The sequence below is a fragment of the Scyliorhinus torazame genome, chromosome 6 (genome assembly GCF_047496885.1).
Source record: "Scyliorhinus torazame isolate Kashiwa2021f chromosome 6, sScyTor2.1, whole genome shotgun sequence".
NCBI lineage: Eukaryota > Metazoa > Chordata > Chondrichthyes > Carcharhiniformes > Scyliorhinidae > Scyliorhinus > Scyliorhinus torazame.
The window spans coordinates 14,703,919-14,727,053 of record NC_092712.1 but is presented as its reverse complement, the minus strand read 5'-3'; the positions used below and the strand labels follow the sequence as shown (position 1 = coordinate 14,727,053).

The following is a 23,135-nucleotide window of genomic DNA, read 5'->3' as shown; positions in this document are numbered from 1 at the left end:
TCAGCAGGTCCGGCAGCGTCCGTGGAGAGAGAAACAGAGTTAAAGTTCCAAAGAAGAGTCATCTGGACTCGAAACTTTAACTCTGTTTCTCTCTCCACGGACACTGCCGGACCTGCTGAGGGGCTCCAGCATTTTGTGTTTTTATTTCACATTTCCAGCATCCACTGTATTTCGCCCTTATAAGGATGACAGATTTCCTTCCCGAAAGGACATTAGTGAACCAGATGGGTTTGTACAACAACCGATGATAGTTTCATGGTCACCGTCGCTGAGACTAGTTTTATATTGCAGATTAAGGAATTGGATTTAAATCCCACCAGCTGCTGTTGGTGGGATTTGATCCCACGTCCCCAGAGAGTTAGCCTCGAGTGTGGTTAGCATATTGATAAATAAGAGGTAGATTAACAGGATCCAGGTGTAGATTGAGGCACTGCGGAGGGTAATTGAGAGTATCAGATGGGTGAACAATTCCATGGCCAGTCCTTTACTGCTTGTCTCGCAGTCCGGTGGGGGTTATTTATTCAAGCTTTTCAATTGAAAACGCAGATGGTGAAAGGGAGCAACGTCTATGGAATTCTCCGAGCTTCCAGAGCTGCAAGCACAGAGTCGATCGTCCTGAGCACTCCAGTTGGTATCAAACGCAACAGCCAGGCTGCCGGTCTACTCCTGGCTCTGGCCTCCTACTTCAGAGGTACATGTGTTATTTTTCCTGTCCGGGGCAGGTGGGTTGGGGGGTGGGGGGGGGGGGGCTGTGTTGGGGCTCAATTTCCCCTTCGAATACAAGCAGGAGGAGGCAGCACTACATGTGTAGTGACTGTGTTCAGTTCTGGGTACCATACCTCAGGGGGTGGGGGGGCGGCACGGTAATACAGTGGTTAGCACTGTTGCTTCACAGCGCCAGAGTCCCAGGTTTGATTCCCGGCTTGGGTCACTGTCTGTGCGGAGTCTGCACGTTCTCACCATGTCTGCGTGGGTTTCCTTTGGGTGCTCCAGTTTCCTCCCACAAGTCTCGAAAGACGTGCTGTTGGGTGAATTGGACATTCTGAATTCTCCCTCTGTGTACCCGAACAGGCGGCGGAATGTGGCGACGAGGGGCTTTTCACAGTAACTTCATTGCAGTGTTAATGTAAGCATACTTGTGACAATAAAGATTAGTATTATATATTGACCTCGGAGGAGATGCAATACCGATTCACTGGGGCTAAAAGGGTTAAACTATTGAGGACTAATTGCTTGTATTCCCCGCAGTGTAGGATTTTGCAATTCAGAAAGCCAGTTGCTGAAGGATAGAACTGGGGCCAATCTTCACACACTTTGGCAAGCATTTATTTGCAGAGATAACCATTACAAACATACACCTCCTAACCCAGCAACCACAGTTTCAATCTGTTTGGCACTCTGGAAATCTGGAGCTCTCAATCTGGATCAAATGGAGCCTTCCAGGTTGGGATTGATGGACTTCTTGTTCAAGAAATTGAGAGCTTTGGAGCCAAGGTGGGTAAATGGAGTTCAGGTACAGATCAGCTATATTCTGATAGAATGGCGGACAGACGTGAGGTGGCTGAATTGCCTCCTGTACCCATGAGTGAGTTGACCTTTACTAAAGTGGTGGTGCATTTAATTGTTGAGCCACTAGGTGAGCTGGTCTATTTGTTTGCCATTAATCCTGAACACAAGTCAACGGTCAGGTTGGTCAGTGCAGCGCTGGCCGATGGGATTCCTATGAGGTTTGGGTGCCATTGAGGTTCCAGGTTCCAGTTGAATTGTCCAGAAGGGACAGAGGAGAGCCCAATGGCCAATCTAGCTCATCCTTTACCACGCTATGAATAGACAAACCCACTGGGTGTAGCTTTCGCACCACTAGCATCTCATCTGAATGTCCCTGTGTGTAAACGGAAACACTGTCTCGCTGTAACACGGCCTGAACTGATGGGCTGAACATCTGCCCAGGGAGCTCACGAGCACCGAGGAATAGGTACAGAAGTAGACTATACAGCCTCTCGGGACTGCTCCGCCCTTCAATACCACCATCGCTGACCTTGGGTTTCAACTCGTATCCTGCTCCTCACATTCTCAGAGATCAAAAATTATCATAGATTATCATAGAATTTACAGTGCAGAAGGAGGCCAATCGGCCCATCGAGACTGCACCGATCTTGGAAAGAGCACCCTACCCAAGGTCAACACCTCCACCCTATCCCCATAACCCAGTAACCCCACCCAATACTAAGGGCAATTTTGCACACTAAGGGCAATTTATCATGGCCAATCCACCTAACCTGCACATCTTTGGACTGTGGGAGGAAACCGGAGCACCCGGAGGAAACCCACGCACACACGGGGAGGAAGTGCAGACTCCGCACAGACAGTGACCCAAGCCGGAATCGAACCTGGGACCCTGGAGCTGTGAAGCAATTGTGCTATCCACAATGCTACCGTGCTGCCCTTAATCTGTCCATCCAAACCTTCAATATATTCCACGATGAAATATATTCCACGATGGAGTGTCCACGACTCTCTGGGGCCGAGAATTCCAAACGAGTGAATAAATGTCTCCTGACTTCCACCCTGATTGATCACCCAGGCTAATTCCCCAGCCGGGGGGGGATCTGTCTCCCGCATCCACCCCCAGGCTAATTCCCCAGCCGGGGGGGAATCTATCTCCCGCATCCACCCCCAGGCTAATTCCCAGCCGGGGGGGAATCTGTCTCCCGCATCCACCCCCAGGCTAATTCCCCAGCCGGGGGGGAATCTGTCTCCCGCATCCACCCCCAGGCTAATTCCCCAGCCGGGGGGGGATCTGTCTCCCGCATCCACCCCCAGGCTAATTCCCCAGCCGGGGGGGGAATCTATCTCCCGCATCCACCCCCAGGCTAATTCCCCAGCCGGGGGGGGAATCTATCTCCCGCATCCACCCCCAGGCTAATTCCCCAGCCGGGGGGGAATCTATCTCCCGCATCCACCCCCAGTCTAATTCCCCAGCCGGGGGGGAATCTGTCTCCCGCATCCACCCGCAGTCTAATTCCCCAGCCGGGGGGGAATCTATCTTACGCATCCACCCCCAGTCTAATTCCCCAGCCAGGGGGGGATCTATCTCCCGCATTCACCCCCAGGCTAATTCCCCAGGTGGGGGGGGATCTATCTCCCGCATCCACCCCCAGTCTAATTCCCCAGCCAGGGGGGGATCTATCTCCCGCATTCACCCTCAGTCTAATTCCCCAGGTGGGGGGGGAATCTATCTCCCGCATCCACCCGCTGTCTAATTCCCCAGCTGGGGGGGGGGATCTATCTCCCGCATCCACCCCCAGTCTAATTCCCCAGCCGGGGGGGGGATCTATCTCCCGCATTCCCCCTCCGTCTAATTCCCCAGCTGGGGGGAAAGCTATCTCCCGCATCCACCCCGAGTCTAATTCCCCAGCTGGGGGGGGATCTATCTCCCGCATCCACCCCCAGTCTAATTCCCCAGACCGGGGGGGGGGGATCTATCTCCTGCATTCTCCCTCAGTCTAATTCCCCAGCTGGGGGGGGGATCTATCTGCCGCATCCCCCCCCCCCCATTCTAAGTCCCCAGCCGGGGGGGGATCTATCTCCCGCATCCCCCCCAGTCTAATTCCCCAGCTGGGGGGGGGGGGGATCTATCTCCCGCATCCACCCCCAGTCTAATTCCCCAGCTGGGGGGGGGATCTGTCTCCCGCATTCACCCTCAGTCTAATTCCCCAGCCGGGGGGGGGGGGATCTCCCGCATTCACCCCCAGTCTAATTCCCCAGCTTGGGGGGGGGGGGATCTCCCCGCATTCACCCCCAGGCTAATTCCCCAGCCGGGGGAGGGTCTATCTCCCGCATTCACCCTCAGTCTAATTCCCCAGCCGGGGGGGGGCATCGATCTCCCGCATTCACCCCAGTCTAATTCCCCAGCTGGGGGGGGTGGGGGGGGGGGAATCTATCTCCCGCATCCACCCCCAGTCTAATTCCCCAGCCGGGGGGGGATCTATCTCCCGCATCCACCCCCAGTCTAATTCCCCAGCTGGGGGGGGATCTACCTCCCGCATCCACCCCCAGTCTAATTCCCCAGTAGGGGGGGATCTATCTCCTGCAATCTCCCCCAGTCTAATTCCCCAGCTGGTGGGGGGGATCTGTCTCCCGCATCCACCCCCAGTCTAATTCCCCAGCTGGGGGGGGGATCTGTCTCCCGCATCCACCCCCAGTCTAATTCCCCAGCCGGGGGGGGGGATCTATCTCCCGCATTCACCCTCAGTCTAATTCCCCAGCCGGGGGGGGGGATCTCCCGCATTCACCCCCAGTCTAATTCCCCAGCTGGGGGGAATCTATCTTACGCATCCACCCCCAGTCTAATTCCCCAGCCGGGGGGGGATCTATCGCCCGCATTCACCCCCAGTCTAATTCCCCAGCTTGGGGGGGGGGGGGGGATCTCCCCGCATTCACCCCCAGGCTAATTCCCCAGCCGGGGGAGGGTCTATCTCCCGCATTCACCCTCAGTCCAATTCCTCAGCCGGGGGAGGGGCATCGATCTCCCGCATTCACCCCAGTCTAATTCCCCAGCTGGGGGGGGGATCTATCTCCCGCATCCACCCCCAGTCTAATTCCCCAGCCGGGGGGGGATCTATCTCCGGCATTCACCCTCAGTCTAATTCCCCAGCTGGGGGGGAATCTATCTCCCGCATCCACCCCCAGTCTAATTCCCCAGCTGGGGGGGCATCTATCTCCCAAATCCACCCCCAGTCTAATTCCCCAGTAGGGGGGGGGGAATCTATCTCCCACATCCACCCCCAGTCTAATTCCCCAGCTGGGGGGTGGAATCTCCCCGCATCCACCCCCAGTCTAATTCCCCAGTAGGGGGGGGGGAATCTATCTCCCACATCCACACCCAGTCTAATTCCCCAGCTGGGGGGTGGAATCTCCCCGCATCCACCCCCAGTCTAATTCCCCAGTAGGGGGGGGGGAATCTATCTCCCACATCCACACCCAGTCTAATTCCCCAGCTGGGGGGGGGGGGGGGAATCTCCCCGCATCCACCCCCAGTCTAATTCCCCAGTAGGGGGGGGGAATCTATCTCCCGCATTCACCCTCAGTCTAATTCCCCAGCCGGGGGGGTCTATCTCCCGCATCCACCCCAGTCTAATTCCCCAGCCGGGGGGGATCTATCTCCCGCACCCACCCCCTGTCTAATTCCCCAGCCAGGGGGGATCTCCCGCATCCACCCCCAGTCTAATTCTCCAGCCGGGGGGGAATCTCCCGCATCCATCCTCAGTCTAATTCCCCAGCTGGGGGGGGGATCTATCTCCAGCATCCACCCCTAGTCTAATTCCCCAGCCGGGGGGGATCTATCTCCCGCATCCATCCCCAGTCTAATTCCCCAGCTGGGGTGGGGTGGGGGGGATCTCCCCGCATTCACCCCCAGGATAATTCCCCAGCCGGGGGAGGGTCTATCTCCCGCATTCACCCTCAGTCTAATTCCCCAGCCGGTGGGGGGGCATCGATCTCCCGCATTCACCCCAGTCTAATTCGCCAGCTGGGGGGGTGGGATCTATCTCCCGCATCCACCCCCAGTCTAATTCTCCAGCCGGGGGGGGATCTATCTCCCGCATCCACCCCCAGTCTAATTCCCCAGCCGGGGGGAATCTATCTCCCGCATTCACCCTCAGTCTAATTCCCCAGCTGGGGAGGGATCTATCTCCCGCATCCACCCCCAGTCTAATTCCCCAGCCAGGGGGGGGGATCTATCTTCCGCATTCACCCTCAGTCTAATTCCCCAGCTGGGGGGGAATCTATCTCCCGCATCCACCCCCAGTCTAATTCCCCAGCTGGGGGGGGATCTATCTCCCGCATCCACCCCCAGTCTAATTCCCCAGCTGGGGGGGGGAATCTCCCCACTTTCACCCCCAGGCTAATTCCCCAGCTGGGGGGGGATCAATCTCCCGCATCCACCCCCAGTCTAATTCCCCAGCTGGGGGGGGATCTATCTCCCGCATCCACCCCCAGTCTAATTCCCCAGCTGGGGGGGGAGCAATCTCCCGCATCCACCCCCAGTCTAATTCCCCAGCTGGGAGGGGGGAATCTCCCCGCTTTCACCCCCAGTCTAATTCCCCAGCCGGGGGAGGATCTATCTCCCGCATTCGCCCTCAGTCTAATTCCCCAGCCGGAGGGGATCTATCTCCCGCATCCACCCCCAGTCTAATTCCCCAGCTATGAGGGGGGAATCTCCCCGCTTTCACCCCCAGTCTAATTCCCCAGCCGGGGGAGGATCTATCTCCCGCATTCGCCTTCAGTCTAATTCCCCAGCCGGGGGGGATCTATCTCTCGCATCCACCCCAGTCTAATTCCCCAGCCAGGGGGTTCTCCCGCATCCACCCCCAGTCTAATTCCCCAGCCGGGGGGGAATCTCACGCTTCCATCCTCAGTCTAATTCCCCAGCTGGGGGGGGATCTATCTCCAGCATCCACCCCTAGTCTAATTCCCCAGCCGGGGGGGATCTATCTCCCGCATCCTCCCCCAGTCTAATTCCCCAGCCGGGGGGGTGGGGGGGTCTATCTCCCGCATTCACCCCCAGTCTAATTCACCAGCCGGGGTGGATTCTATTTCCCCGCATCCACCCCCAGTCTAATTCCCCAGCCGGGGGGGGATCTCCCGCATTCACCCCCAGTCTAATTCCCCAGCCGGGGGGGATTCTATCTCCCGCATTCACCCCCAGTCTAATTCCCCACCCAGGGGGGTCTATCTCCCGCCCCCACCCCCAATTCCCCAGCCGGGAGGGGGATCTATCCCCCCGCATTCACCCCAGTCTAATTCCCCAGCCCGGTGGGGGGATCTCCCGCATTCACCCCCAGTCTAATTCCCCAGCCGGGGGGGGGGGGGGAACTATCCCTGCATTCACCCCCAGTCTAATTCCCCAGCCGGGGGGGGGGAGGATCTATCTCCCCGCATTCACCCCCAATTCCCCAGCCGGGGGTGGAACTCCTGCATCCACCCCCAATCTAATTCCACAGCCAAGGGGGGGAAACTCCCGCATTCTCCCCCAATTCCCCATCCAGAGGGGGGGGGAACTCCCCCATCCACCCCCAGTCTAATTCCACAGCCGGGGCGGGATCTATCGCTCAGCATGCAACCTATCAACTCACTTCAGAATCTTGTTGGTGTCAATGAGGTCGCCCCTCATCCCAGGGACCAATCAGTGACCTTCACTGTAACCGCCTCCAATACACGGATAATCTTTTTTAAATATGGAGACTGAATCTGTGCGCAGTATTTTAGATCTGGTCTGACCAAAACCTTGTATTACTGCAGCAAGTCTTCTTTATTTGTGTTCTCCAATCCCCTTGCAATCAAGGTCAACATGCTATTGACCTTCCTAATTGCTCGCTGCACCTGCAGACTAACATTCTGCGTTCCTTGTACGGGATCACCCAAATTCCTCTGGACATCAGCACTGACACGTTTCTCACCGGATAAAAAATATTCAGCTTTGTCCTCCTTGTAATCAAAGTGAATAACTTCATTCTTCCCCACTGTGGCAGCTTGAGACAGACACTGGAGGTTTCCAGTCTTTAACGAAAGGGGTTTATTGATGAGAGGTAAAGACAGTTAGATACTAGGCGCAGAACTCAGTACGACAAGTGTTTACTCTTCAGCTGCCTGCTCCACACTGCCCAAGGTCCTGCTTCCAAAGCCCCGCCCAAACTCCCCATTGGCCGGGGTTCGTACGCTCCTGTGCGATTGGCTCCGAGCTGGCCACGTGGTCGTTGTGCCCGCCTCCTTAAAGGGGCACACTACCATATCCTTCCCCCACTTAATTCCCTTAATACAGTACCCCAAAACTATGTACAAAACTTATAGTTGTTAACAGGGACAACCGAAGAAAGAGTGTCCATCAATAAGTCCCTCGGTCCGGAGACCTCCAGGTCCTACTGGACCTCTGTAGCCCAGTCACAGGCTTGGCACTTTTTTAGGTGATCGAGTGGTCAGCAGTCAGGGCCACCTCGGGAATCACCTCTTCAACCATAGGCGAGCTAGCCTCACTGGCCCCGACCGACACAGCTGGTCGATCAGACGTGGAGCTGCTGGCTCCCCTTGGCTGGACCGAGTTAGAGAAATATTCACGATGAAATCGCTGCACTCACCGACTCCATGTTGGGAGTCACCACCCCTCGACTCCGCAGGTGGTCAACGTACTTCTTGACGGTGTTCCCGGTAACATCGGCCACCAGAGACACCGGCCCCGTCCTTCAAACCAAAGCGAACCTGCTACGAAGTTCCGGACCAAAACTGGGTCTCCCGCATCTCTGCTTTGACCACTGACACTTGTGGGAGGCCTGACGTGTCTCCACACTCTCCGCCAAATCTGGAAATACAAGATCCAACCAACTGGTGTGACCCCTGTGGTTGAATGAGTGGTTCAGTTGTTCAACAACAAAAACCTGACTTCCGGGTGCGGCTATGCAGAGCTAAGTCGCATGTTCAGCAGCTCCCGCTTGGAACGGACTTTTGGGCTCTTTACAGGGCCCCCAACAGGTTTTTTTTCGACATTTCCCGGTGTGGGAAGAAGACTGCAACGTTCCCCCGACAGTGTCCCCCAGGAATGTTATGTCTCTTGGTTACCAGGCCCGGCAGAAACAGTAAAAGATTTGGCTGGGACTGCAGGAAAGACAAAAGCCTCTTCCAGCATGCAGGCGGGGGAAGAGCAAGCTTAAAGGTTTCAAGCTGACTTGAGGGCCTTTATTAAAGGTGAATTCTAGCAGCAGAGGGAACAACTGTGAAAAGATCTCACCAAGGCCATTGAAGAAGGGGGGACGAGGCTTCCGGTGGCGGCCATGGAGGAGAAGGTCGCGCATTCAGCAGCTCCCGTCTGGAACGGACTTTGGGGCAGATTGGTGAAGCGAACACTGCCAAAAGGTTTCCCTCTCGAGACTTCCGGTTGCGGCTATGCGGAGCTAAGTCGCACATTCGGCGGCTCCCGCATAAACGGACTTTTGGGCTCTTTTCCAGGCCCCCAACGGCACTTTTTCGACGTTTCCCGGTGTGGGAAGAAGTTAATAACAGCTCCCCGTCAGTATATGGCTTTTACCAGGAGCGGGGCGACAAAAAAGGTGGTGGTGGACCCGAAGAAGGGAGGGAAGAAAAACAAAATGGCGGCGGGCGGAGACCAGGCAGCGTGGAGGCAGTGGGCGGAGGAGCAACAGGAGGGTATCCAGCGCTGCCTCAGAGAGATAAAAACGGACCTGCTAGAGCCGATGAAGGCTTCTATTGATAAGCTGCTGGAGACACAGACGGCCCAGGGGGTGGCGATCCGCGAGGCTCGACAAAAGATCTCTGACAATGAGGACGAGATCTTAGTCCTGGCGGTAAAGGTGGAGGCGGACGAGGCGCTCCACAAGAAATGGCAGGAGCGGTTCGAGGAGATGGAGAATCGGTCGAGGCGGAAGAATGTGCGGATTCTGGGCTTACCGGAGGGGCTGGAGGGGCCGGACGTGGGGGCCTATGTGGTCACCATGTTGAACTCGCTGATGGGAGCGGGGTCCTTCCAGGGGCCCCTGGAGCTGGAAGGGGCCCATAGAGTGTTGGCGAGGAGGCCCAAGGCTAACGAGCCTCTGCGGGCAGTGCTGGTTCGGTTCCATCGGTTCGTCGATCAGGAGTGTGTGCTCAGGTGGGCCAAGAAGGAGAGGAGCAGCAGGTGGGAGAACGCGGAGGTTCGGATATATCCGGACTGGAGTGCAGAGGTGGCGAAGAGGAGGGCCGGGTACAATCGAGTGAAGGCGGTGCTGCACAGGAAGGGGGTGATGTTTGGCATGTTGCAGCCGGCGCGACTGTGGGTTACCTACAAGGACCGGCACCATTATTTTAAGTCTCCGGAGGAGGTGTGGGCCTTTGTTCAGGCCGAGAAGCTGGACACAGACTGAGGGTCGGGATGGGCGATTGGGGACTGCGGTGGATATGTTATGCCTATTTTTTGTTCGGAGGGGGGGGGCCTTTGCATTGTTTTGGGTTTCTTTTTCTCTGTGTTTTTCTCTTTCGGGTTGGGGAGGGTGGATGGGGCGGGTTGGGCACTGTTTTGGTTGGTGGCGGGGCCTGGTAGGTGGAGAGCTCGGGATTTTTTCCCGCGCCGAAGACTGGGGCGGGCGGGGCCGGGGTGGGGAAGCGAGGATTGTTTCCCGCGCTTAGAACGGAGGGGGGAGGGGGAGAGCCTGTGGATGGGGAGCGGGAGAGGAGGGTGTGCCACACAATGGGAGGAGTCGAAGGGGAGGCAGGAGTGGGCGGGGTCAGCAGGAGTCAGCTGACTTGCGGAAGTGTAATGGGGGGAGTAATGATCCGGCTGATAACCTGGAATGTAAGGGGACTGAATGGGCCGGTTAAGCGGGCCCACGTGTTCGTGCACCTGAAGGGGCTCAAGGCGGATGTGGTTATGCTCCAGGAGACACACCTGAAGGTGGCAGACCAGGTAAGACTGAGGAAAGGGTGAGTAGGTCAGGTGTTTCTCTCGGGGCTAGATGCCAAAAATCGAGGGGTGGCGATCTTGGTGGGAAAGAAGGTGTCATTCGAGGCGTCAAGCATATTGTGACAGATAATGGCGGTAGGTACATAATGGTAAGTGGTAAGTTGCAGGGAGAGAGGGTGGTACTGGTCAATGTGTATGCTCCGAATTGGGACGATACGGGTTTTATGCGGCGCATGTTGGGTCGGATCCCAGACTTGGAAGTGGTGGGCCTGATAAAGGGGGGAGACTTTAACACGGTGTTGGATCCTGCACTGGATCGCTCCAGGTCTAGGACGGGTAGGAAGCCGGCGGCGGCTAGAGTGCTGAGTGGGTTTATGGACCAAATGGGAGGGGTGGACCCTTGGAGATTTGCAAGGTGGGGGGCTAGGGAATTTTCATACTTCTCACATGTCCATAAGGCTTATTCTCGAATCTACTTTTTCATTTTGAGTAGGGCGCTGATAGCGAGAGTAGAGGATACCGAGTATTCGGCAATAGCCATTTCGGACCACGCCCCGCATTGGGTGGACTTGGAGATGGGGGAGGAGAGGGACCAGCGCCCGCTGTGGCGCTTGGAGGTGGGGCTGTTGGCGGATGAGGAGGTGAGCGAGCGGGTCCGAGGAAGTACAGAGAGGTACTTGGAGACCAACGACAACAGGGAGGTCCGAGTGGGGATGGTATGGGAGGCACTGAAGGCGGTGATGAGGGGAGAGCTGATCTCCATTAGGGCCCACAAGGAGCGGAGGGAGCGGGGGGGAGAGGTAGAGGCTAGTGGGGAGATGGTGAGGGTAGAAAGGAGGTATGCGGAAGAGCCTGAGGAAGGATTGTTGAGGAAGAGGCGCAGCCTCCAGGCCGAATTCGACCTGGTAACCACCAGGAAGGCGGAGGTGCAGTGGAGGAAGGCCCAGGGGGCGGTCTACGAGTATGGGGAAAAGGCAAGCCGGATGCTGGCGCATCAGCTTCTGAAGCGGGGCGCCGCTAGGGAGATCGGGGGTGTTAAGGACAGGGGAGGGAGCGTGGTGCGGAGTGGGGTTGGCATCAATGGGGTCTTCAGGGATTTCTACGAGGAATTGTACCGATCCGAGCCCCCCACGGGAGGAGGGAGGGATGGGCCGTTTCCTGGACCAATTGAGGTTTCCAAAGGTGGAAGAGGGACTGGTGACGGGACTGGGGGCCCTGATTGGGCTGGAGGAGCTGATCAAAGGGATAGGAAGCATGCAGGCGGGGAAGGCACCGGGGCAGGACGGTTTCCCGGTCGAGTTCTATAAAAAATATATGGACCTGTTGGGCCCGCTGTTAGTTAGGATCTTTAATGAGGCAAGGGAGGGGGGGGGCTTTACCCCCGACGATGTCCCGGGCACTGATCTCCTTGATTCTGAAGCGGGACAAGGATCCCCTGCAATGTGGGTCTTACAGACCGATTTCCTTGCTAAATGTAGATGCCACGGTGCTGGCGAAGGTCTTAGCCACGAGGATTGAGGATTGTGTGCCGCAGATCATCCATGAAGACCAGACGGGGTTTGTGAAGGGGAGTCGGTTGGAATGCGAATGTGCGGAGGCTTTTGAACGTTATCATGATGCCGGCGAAGGAGGGGGAGGCGGAGATAGTGGTGGCGATGGATGCTGAGAAAGCCCTTCGATAGAGTAGAGTGGGGGTACTTGTAGGTGGTGCTGAAGAGGTTCGGGTTTGGGGAGCAGTTTGTCAGGTAGGTTAGGCTGTTGTATGAGGTCCCGATGGCGAGTGTGGCCACAAATAGGAGGAGGTCCGAGTACTTTCGGTTGCACCGCGGGATGAGACAGGGGTGTCCCCTGTCCTCCCTGCTCTTCGCACTGGCGATTGAACCCCTGGCTATGGCACAGAGAGAGTCGAGGAACTGGAGGGGGTTGGTGTGGGGTGGGGAGGAGCATAGGGTGTCGCTTTATGCGGACGACCTGCTGCTGTATGTGGCGGACCCGGTGGGAGGAATGCCAGAGGTAATGAGGATCCTTAGGGAATTCAGGGACTTTTTGGGGTACAAGCTCAATATGGGGAAGAGCGAGCTATTCGTAGTTCAGCTAGAGGACCAGGAGAGGGGGATTGGCGAGCTCCCACTAAAAAGGGCGGAGAGGAGCTTCAGATAATTGGGGGTCCAGGTGGCCAGGAGCTGGGGGGCCCTGCATAGGCTTAACTTTACAAGGCTGGTGGAGCAAATGGGGGAGGAGTTCAAGAGGTGGGACGCGTTGCCGCTGTCCTTGGCGGGTAGGGTGCAGTCAATCAAAATGACGGTGCTCCCAAGGTTTTTGTTCCTGGTCCAGTGCCTCCCCGTGTTTATCCCGAAGGCTTTTTTCAGGCGGGTTAACAGGAGTATAATGGGGTTTGTGTGGGCGCGAGGGACTCCGAGGGTGAGAAGGGTGTTCCTGGAGCGGAGCGGAGTAGAGATAGGGGGGGGCTGGCGCTGCCCAACCTCTGTGGGTACTACTGGGCCGCCAATGCGACGATGGTGCGCAAGTGGGTGATGGAGGGGGAGGGGGCTGCATGGAAGAGGCTGGAGACGGCGTCCTGTGTGGGTACGAGTCTGGGGGTGCTGGCAACGGCGCCGCTGCCGCTCCCTCCAAGGAGGTATCCCACTAGCCCGGTGGTGGTGGCGGCCCTCAAAATTTGGGTGCAGTGGAGGCGGCATAGGGGGAAGTTGGGGCCTCGGCGTGGACCCCATTACGGGGGAACTACTGGTTCGCCCTCGGAAGAACAGGTGGAGGGTTTTCGGGGTGGCACAGGGCAGGGATACGAAAGTTGGGGGACCTGTTTGTGGACGGGAAGTTCGCGAGCTTGAGTGAGCTGGAGGAGAAGTACGGGCTCCCCCCGGGGAACACCTTCAGGTACTTACAGGTAAGGGCGTTTGCCAGATGGCAGGTGGTGGAATTCCCCCGGCTACTGCCACACAATCGGGGGGGGGGGCGGGGGGGGGGGGGGGGGGAGTGGGGAAGATCTCGGAAACTTACCAGGTGATGCAGGAGGAGGAGGCCTCGGTGGTGGAGTTGAAACGTAAGTGGGAGGAGGAGTTGGGAGAGGAGATCAAAGAGGGGACGTGGGCAGATGCCCTAGGGAGGGTGAACTCTTCCTCTTCGTGCGCGAGGCTCAGCCTCATACAGTTTAAGGTGCTGCACAGGGCACACATGACCGGGACGAGGGTGAGCCGTTTTTTGGGGTGAGGACAGGTGTGTTAGGTGCTCAGGGAGCCCAGCAAACCACACCCATATGTTCTGGGCATGCCCAGCGCTGGAGGAATTTTGGGAGGGCGTAGCGAGGACGATGTCGAGGGTGGTAGGATCCAGGGTCAAACCGGGCTGGGGGCTCGCAATATTTGGGGTGGCAGAGGAGCCGGGAGTGCAGGAGGCGAAAGAGGCCAGAATTCTGGCCTTTGCGTCCCTGGTAGCCCGGCGAAGGATCCTTCTTCAGTGGCAAGATGCGAGGCCCCCAAGCGTGGAATCCTGGATCAGCGATATGGCAGGGTTCATTAAATTGGAGAGGGTGAAATTCGCCTTGAGAGGGTCGGTACAAGGGTTCTTTAGGCGGTGGCAACCGTTCTTAGACTTTCTGGCAGAACGATAGACATTGGTCAATGGCAGCAGCAGCTCGGGGGGGACGTTACTTTATTTTTGTTTATGTTATTTACACTGGAGGGTCTGAGGGGGTGTATACACCTGTTGTGTTAAGTCGGGGTGTTAATGTTAATTTATTATTTATGTTCTGCAGGGGGGAGGGGTTTGGGGGGTTGCTTTTTTAGATTGTGTTTTGTACTTAACCCTGTTGGGTTCTTTTTCCTTTCTCTTTCTGTTATTGATATTTTATGAAAACCTTTAATAACAATTATTTTTTTTTTAAAAATAACAAAAATCTCCCCAACCTCTGGCCAAGTGGTTTATCGGACTACTTTTTCATAGTGTTTTTGAAAGTTTGACCCACTCGCTCAGCCAGACCGTTCGCGCTGGGTGGCAGGCGGCCATTCTCGTGTGTCGTAGCCATTTGCTCTCACAAAACGCTGGAAATTACCGCCGGTGAAGGGGGTGCCATCGTCCGAAACAATTGACTCGGGATGTCCATGAATGGCAAACGTTGGGTGCAAGGCAGCTGCCCTGGCTGCTGAGATAGTTGTCCCCATCTCTCGAAATGAAAGCCACTTCAAGTGGGCATCTGCCAGCACCAAAAACACCTTGCCAAAGAACGGGCTCGCATAATCCATGTGGACTCTGGCCCACAGGTTACCTGGGCATTTCCAGGGGTGAAGGGTGGCGGAAGGTGGCAGGAATTGCTGCTTTTGGCAGGGTTTTTGTTTTCAATGGTCTTGTCTATGCCTGGCCACCAGACATAACTGTGCACGAGCTTCTTCATCTTTGTCTGCCCTGGGATGACGCTATGTGGCTCTTGAAGGAGGGGGGGGCCCGTGGCCTGAGGCGGGACGACCACACTGGATCACACCAACTTCACATGTCAACTCGTCCTGGCGAATGAATTCGGTCCTCAGCAGTTCAGGCTTCTCGTAACCCCAGACAGACTGTCTCGTTTGTTTGACCTTTGAAAGACTGCGGTCTCTTTGGGTCCAGCGGTGGATGTCTCCTGCGGACATTGGCGGGTGTCCAGGAAGTTTAGGGCGAGATTGACCTGGAGTATCGGTGGTGACAGGATGTCCTTGGGTAGAGGCGGGCGACAGTGCATCGGCACTAGCAATTTGCGCGCCAGGCTCTTGCTGAAAAGCACATTTGTAAACCGCCAACAGCAGGGCCCAGCGCCGTACCGTCGCCGAGAGTGTGGGCGGTATGGGCTTATCTTCCCACAAAACTGGAGATGGTTTGGAATTGCCTTTGCCTCAAGGACCCTTTCTGAAGCAGAACGAAACCGCCCAGATTGAGGAGGGTTTAGCGGTTATATTCGGCGTGAAGAAATTCCACCAGTATGCGTACGTTTGACAGTGACCTGTAAGGGAATTGCGTACCGATGGACCTGGGTAGCTTGATTTATGGACATCCTATAGTCCCCACAGACCCTTATTGACCGATCAGGTTCAAGGCAGGGACTGCCGACATCACTCACTCTGAAAACTGAACTGGCTTGTGAGATCCAGCTCTTCCAATCTCTAGCTCTGCTTCAACCTTCTGATGCAATGTGTATGGCACTGGTCTGGCTCAGACCAACTTGGGTGTTGAGTCCAGATTGACATAGATTGACATACTTTGGCTTTTAAACCTTTAACTCGGCCCAATTTGTTTGTGGAAGATGTCTTCATACCTCTTTAAGACATCTTGGAGGATGCCGTCAGATAGTTTGAAGATTTCCAGCCGGTTGACCCTCATCTTCTGGAACCAGTCTCTTCCCAACAGACTGGGTCTATGTCCTTCCACCATAACCAAAGACAGATTGGCCAGCTGCCCTCTGTAGGTCACTGGGGTATCGGCTGTTCCGAGGATCCCCAGTGTATGTTGAAAGCTTGGCTGTAGTACAACACAGAAGCAGGAGGAGGCTGTTCGGCCCTTCGAGCCCACTCCGCCACTCGTTAAGATCATGGCTGATCATCAAGTTCAATACCCTAGGGTGGCACGGTGGTGCAGTGGTTAGCACCGCTGCCTCGCAACACTTGAGGACCCGGGTTCGATCCCAGCCCCGGGTCACTGTCCGTGTGGAGTTTGTACATTCTACCCGTGTCTGTGTGGGTCTCACTCCCACAACCCAAAAAGGATGCGCAGGATAGGTGGCATGGCCACGCTAAATTGCCCCTTCATTGGAACAAAAAAAGAATTGGATACTCTAAATAAAAGTTCAACACCCTGATCCCGCCTTTCCCCCTGTATCCCTTGATTCCTTTGGCCTCAAGATCTATAATCTAATTCCTTGTTGAAATTACACATCTCTGGAATCAGCCTGGTAAACCTTCACTGCACTCCCTCCATAGCAAGAACATCCTCCTCAGATAAGGACACCAAACTGCACACAATACTCCAGGTGTGGCCTCCCCAATACCCTATACGATTGCAGTAAAACATTCCTATACTCAAATCCTCTCGCTATGAAGGCCAACATACCATTTGCCTTCTTTACTGCCGGCTGTACCTGCGCGCTTACCTTCAGCGACTGATGCACGAGGACACCAAGGTCTCGCTGAGTACCCACCTCTCTCAATTTACACCCACTCAAATAATAATCTGCCTGCCCATTTTTGCTACCGAAGCGGATAACCTCACATTTATCCACATTACACTGCATCTGCCATGCATGTGCCCACTCACTCAGCCTGTTCAAATCCCACTGAAGCATCTCTGCATCCTCCTCACAGCTCACCATCCCAGCTCTACTGTGTATCTAACCCCGTGCTGTCCCTGTCCTGGGAGTGTTTGATGGGGACAGTGTAGAGGGAGCTTTACTCTGTATCTAACCCCATGCTGTACCTGTCCTGGGAGTATTTGATGGGAATAGTGTAGAGGGAATTTTACTCTGTATCTATCCCCGTGCTGTAGCTGTCCTGGGAGTGTTTGATGGGGACAGTGTACAAGCAACAAAGAAATGTACAGCACAGGAACAGGCCCTTCGGCCCTCCAAGCCCGTGCCGACCATCCTGCCCGACTAAACTACAATCTTCTACACTTCCTGGGTCCGTATCCTTCTATTCCCATCCTATTCATATATTTGTCAAGATGCCCCTTAAATGTCCCTATCGTCCCTGCTTCCACTACCTCCTCCGGTAGCGAGTTCCAGGCACCCACTACCCTCTGCGTAAAAAACTTGCCTCGTACATCTACTCTAAACCTTGCCCCTCTCACCTTAAACCTATGCCCCCTAGTAATTGACCCCTCTACCCTGGGGAAAAGCCTCTGACTATCCACTCTGTCTATGCCCCTCATAATTTTGTATACCTCTATCAGGTCTCCCCTCAACCTCCTTCGTTCCAGTGAGAACAAACCGAGTTTATTCAATCGCTCCTCATAGCTAATGCCCTCCATACCAGGCAACATTCTGGTAAATCTCTTCTGCACCCTCTCTAAAGCCTCCACATCCTTCTGGTAGTGTGGCGACCAGAATTGAACACTATACTCCAAGTGTGGCCTAACTAAGGTTCTATACAGCTGCAACATGACTTGCCAATGCTTATACTCAATGCCCCGGCCAATGAAGGCAAGCATGCCGTATGCCTTCTTGACTACCTTCTCCACCTGCGTTGCCCCTTTCAATGACCTGTGGACCTGTACTCCTAGATCTCTTTGACTTTCAATACTCTTGAGGGTTCTACCATTCACTGTATATTCCCTACCTGCATTAGACCTTCCAAAATGCATTACCTCACATTTGTCCGGAGTAAACTCCATCTGCCATCTCTCCGCCCAAGTCTCCAGACAATCTAAATCCTGCTGTATCCTCCGACAGTCCTCATCGCTATCCGCAATTCCACCAACCTTTGTGTCGTCTGCAAACTTACTAATCAGACCAGTTACATTTTCCTCCAAATCATTTATATATACTACAAAGAGCAAAGGTCCCAGCACTGATCCCTGTGGAACACCACTGGTCACAGCCCTCCAATTAGAAAAGCATCCCTCCATTGCTACTCTCTGCCTTCTATGGCCTAGCCAGTTCTGTATCCACCTTGCCAGCTCACCCCTGATCCCGTGTGACTTCACCTTTTGTACTAGTCTACCATGAGGGACCTTGTCAAAGGCCTTACTGAAGTCCATATAGACAACATCTACTGCCCTACCTGCATCAATCATCTTAGTGACCTCCTCGAAAAACTCTATCAAGTTAGTGAGACACGACCTCCCCTTCACAAAACCGTGCTGCCTCTCACTATTACGTCCATTTGCTTCCAAATGGGAGTAGATCCTGTCTCGAAGAATTCTCTCCAGTAATTTCCCTACCACTGAAGTAAGGCTCACCGGCCTGTAGTTCCCGGGATTATCCTTGCTACCCTTCTTAAACAGAGGAACAACATTGGCTATTCTCCAGTCCTCCGGGACATCCCCTGAAGACAGCGAGGATCCAAAGATTTCTGTCAAGGCCTCAGCAATTTCCTCTCCAGCCTCCTTCAGTATTCTGGGGTAGATCCCATCAGGCCCTGGGGACTTATCTACCTTAATATTTTTTAAGACACCCAACACCTCGTCTTTTTGGATCACAATGTGACCCAGGCTATCTACACCCCCTTCTCCAGACTCAACATCTACCAATTCCTTCTCTTTGGTGAATACTGATGCAAAGTATTCATTTAGTACCTTGCCCATTTCCTCTGGCTCCACACATAGATTCCCTTGCCTATCCTTCAGTGGGCCAACCCTTTCCCTGGCTACCCTCTTGCTTTTTATGTACGTGTAAAAAGCCTTGGGATTTTCCTTAACCCTATTTGCCAATGACTTTTCGTGACCCCTTCTAGCCCTCCTGACTCCTTGCTTAAGTTCCTTCCTACTTTCCTTATATTCCACGCAGGCTTCGTCTGTTCCCAGCCTTTTAGCCCTGACAAATGCCTCCTTTTTCTTTTTGACGAGGCCTACAATATCTCTCGTCATCCAAGGTTCCCGAAAATTGCCGTATTTATCCTTCTTCCTCACAGGAACATGCCGGTCCTGAATTCCTTTCAACTGCCACTTGAAAGCCTCGCACATGTCAGATGTTGATTTGCCCTCAAACATCCGCCCCCAATCTATGTTCTTCAGTTCCCGCCTAATATTGTTATAATTAGCCTTCCCCCAATTTAGCACATTCATCCTCGGACCACTCTTATCCTTGTCCACCAGTACTTTAAAACTTACTGAATTGTGGTCACTGTTACCGAAATGCTCCCCTACTGAAACATCTACCACCTGGCCGGGCTCATTCCCCAATACTAGGTCCAGTACCGCTCCTTCCCTAGTTGGACTGTCTACATATTGTTTTAAGAAGCCCTCCTGGATGCTCCTTACAAACTCCGCCCCGTCTAAGCCCCTGGCACTAAGTGAGTCCCAGTCAATATTGGGGAAGTTGAAGTCTCCCATCACCACAACCCTGTTGTTTTTACTCTTTTCCAAAATCTGTCTACCTATCTGCTCCTCTATCTCCCGCTGGCTGTTGGAGGGAGCTTTACTCTGTATCTAACCCCGTGCTGTACCTGTCCTGGGAGTGTTTGATGGGGACAGTGTAGAGGGAGCTTTACTCTGTATCTAACCCCGTGCTGTACCTGTCCTGGGAGTGTTTGATGGGGACAGTATGGAGGGAGCTTTACTCTGTATCTAACCCCGTGCTGTACCTGTCCTGGGAGTGTTTGATGGGGACAGTGTAGAGGGAGCTTTACTCTGTATCTAACCCTGTGCTGTACCTGTCCTGGGAGTGTTTGATGGGGACAGTATGGAGGGAGCTTTACTCTGTATCTAACCCCGTGCTGTACCTGTCCTGGGAGTGTTTGATGGGGACAGTGTAGAGGGAGCTTTACTCTGTATCTAACCCCGTGCTGTACCTGTCCTGGGAGTATTTGATGGGGATAGTGTAGAGGGAATTTTACTCTGTATCTAACCCTGTGCTGTACCTGTCCTGGGAGTGTTTGATGGGGACAGTGCAGAGGGAGCTTTACTCTGTATCTAACCCCGTGCTGTACCTGCCCTGGGAGTGTTTGATCGGGACAGTGTAGAGAAAGCTTTACTCTGTGTCTAATGTATCCAGTTTTATTGTTGGTGCAGACACAGTTTTGGTTGCTGCAGTGGAGGTTTGCACCAACACAGTTTGTCAGAAAAGTTGGAGAAAGACATGAACAGAAGTGGAGCAGCAACACCAGAATGGAACTGTCAGCTTGTTGCTTCATGTCTGCTTCACCAGTGCTTGATCAGATCAGCGCAGCATTTACTAACACGCTTTCTATCACAGGTCAGATATACTGGGCCAAAGACATTATCTTCCTCTTCAACGAGCACGACATGATTGGGATGGAGGCTTGGCTCGAAGCTTACCACGATGTCAATGTGACTGGTGAGGAAAGCAACTAATCCGATCTATAGATTCAATTCTGGCCCAAAAGAAAAGGTTTGCATTCTTGTAGCACCTGTCACATCTTCCCAGAGTGTCAACAGCCAATGAAAAATTTAAAGTGAGGTCATATTTGGAATGTAACATCAACCAAATTTGGCACAGCAGCATCACACTAACACTACGGCAATGACCACAGCGCCTGCTTTGGTCAAGACGGCTGGGATGAACTTCATCGCTGTTTTTTCCAGTAATGGTCGTGGGATATTTTACATGCATCTGAAAGGGCAAAAGGAGCCTTTAAAAATTACTCCTCCAATAGTGCAGCACTCCCTCAGTACTGACCCTCTGACAGAGTAGCACTCCCTCAGTACTGACCCTCTGACAGTGCAGCACTCCCTCAGTACTGACCCTCTGACAGTGCAGCACTCCCTCAGTACTGACCCTCTGACAGAGTAGCACTCCCTCAGTACTGACCCTCTGACAGTGCAGCACTCCCTCAGTACTGACCCTCTGACAGAGTAGCACTCCCTCAGTACTGACCCTCTGACAGTGCAGCACTCCCTCAGTACTGACCCTCTGACAGTGCAGCACTCCCTCAGTACTGACCCTCTGACAGAGTAGCACTCCCTCAGTACTGACCCTCTGTCAGTGCAGCGCTCCCTCAGTACTGACCCTCTGACAGTGCAGCACTCCCTCAGTACTGACCCTCTGACAGTGCAGCACTCCCTCAGTACTGACCTTCTGACAGTGCAGCACTCCCTCAGTACTGACCCTCTGACAGTGCGGCACTCCCTCAGTACTGACCCTCTGACAGTGCAGCACTCCCTCAGTACTGACCCTCTGACAGTGCAACACTCCCACAGTACTGGCCCTCTGACAGTGCAGCACTCCCTCAGTACTGACCCTCTGACAGTGCAGCACTCCCTCAGTACTGACCCTCTGACAGTGCGGCACTCCCTCAGTACTGACCCTCTGACAGTGCGGCACTCACTCAGTACTGACCCTCTGACAGTGCAGCACTCCCTCAGTACTGACCCTCTGACAGTGCGGCACTCCCTCAGTACTGACCCTCTGACAGTGCGGCACTCCCTCAGTACTGACCCTCTGACAGTGCAGCACTCCCTCAGTACTGGCCCTCTGACAGTGCAGCACTCCCTCAGTACTGACCCTCTGACAGTGCAGCACTCCCTCAGTACTGACCCTCTGACAGTGCAGCACTCCCTCAGTACTGACCCTCTGACAGTGTACCATTGCAGTGGGATTATCTGAGGTAATTTGCTCTTGTTTCCTGCTGCAGAGATCAACTCCTCAGTGATGCAAGGTCGTGCGGGGGCAATCCAAGCTGCCATCACCATTGAAATGAGCAGTGACGTTGTGACCAGCTTCGATATCAGTGTCGAGGGCCTGAATGGTCAACTGCCCAACCTCGACCTCGTCAACCTCTTCACGTCCTTCTGTCAGAAGAACGGGGTTCTGTGTACCATCCAGGGCAAGGTGGAACTCGGGTGGCCAAAAGTGGCAGTAACGGGGTGGGAGTGGGAGGCAAAGTGGCAGGTCGACAAGGTCAGGAGGAGGGTGTTAAGTGTGGCGGATTAGGGGAATCAACGTGGGGTCAGGCTCAAGACGGTGAGGCTGGGAAGGGGTGGGGACAGAGGGTCATTTGGGGATCAGCTTGTGGTGTCAGGGTGGGGAATGGAACTTGGTATTCCGATTTCGAGGGTGGATCTGAGAGATTATTTGTGTGGGAGTCGGGGTGTGGGATAAGAGACTGTTATTCAAGTCGGAGAGCGTAGGGGTTGGGGTCAGAGGGCGCAGTCAGGATTAGAAGGGCAGAATCAGCTTATTACATAGAAAGAAAGGTACAGCACAGCCTGCTGCCTCACAGCGCCGAGGTCCCAGGTTCGATCCCGGCTCTGGGTCACTGTCCGTGTGGAGTTTGCACATTCTCCCCGTGTTTGATGGGTCTCGTCCCCACAACCCAAAGATGGGCAGGCTAGTTGGATTGGCCACACTAAAGTGTCCCTTAATTGGAAAAAATGAATTGGGTACTCCAAATTTATTTTTTAAAAAGGAAGGTACAGCACAGGAACAGGCTCTTTGGCACTCCAAGCCTGCGTCGACCATGATGCCTGTCTAAACTAAAACCTTCTGCACTTCCGGGGTCCGCATCTCTTTATTCCCACCCTATTAAGGGCAGCACGGTCGCACAAGTGGATCGCACTGTGGCTTCACAGCTCCAGGGTCCCAGGTTCGATTCCCCGCTGGGTCACTGTCTGTGCGGAGTCTGCATGTTCTCCCCGTGTCTGTGTGGGTTTCCTCCAGGTGCTCCGGTTTCCTCCCACAGTCCAAAGATGTGCAGGTTCAGTGAATTGGCCATGATAAATTGCCCTTTGTGACCAAAAGAAAAATGGTTAGGAAGAGTTATTGGGTTACTGGAATAGGGTGGAAGTGTGGGCTTAAGTAGGTCGGTGCAAACTCGATGGGCAGAATGGCCTCCGTCTGCACTGTATGTTCTATGTTCTATTCATGTACTCGACAAGATGCCTCAAATGTTGTTATCTCATCTGTTCAAACCACCTCCCACAGCAGCGAGTTCCAGGCATTCACCACCCTCTGTAAAAAAAAAAAAAAAAAGAAGAAAATCTTGCCTCGAATATCTTTAAACTTTCCTTCTTGCACCTTAAACCTATGTCC

General features: G+C 54.4%; 1 protein-coding gene across 1 annotated transcript in view; it reads left to right on the top strand.

Moving 5' to 3' along the window:
- Positions 1-23,135, top strand: part of gpaa1 (glycosylphosphatidylinositol anchor attachment 1) — a 93,228-nt gene that overhangs the window by 10,746 nt on the left and 59,347 nt on the right. The window contains exons 5-7 of the mRNA XM_072507948.1: positions 547-691; positions 20,340-20,441; positions 21,739-21,935. Coding sequence (XP_072364049.1) covers positions 547-691; positions 20,340-20,441; positions 21,739-21,935 — 444 coding nt within the window. The remainder of the gene's footprint in view (positions 1-546; positions 692-20,339; positions 20,442-21,738; positions 21,936-23,135) is intronic.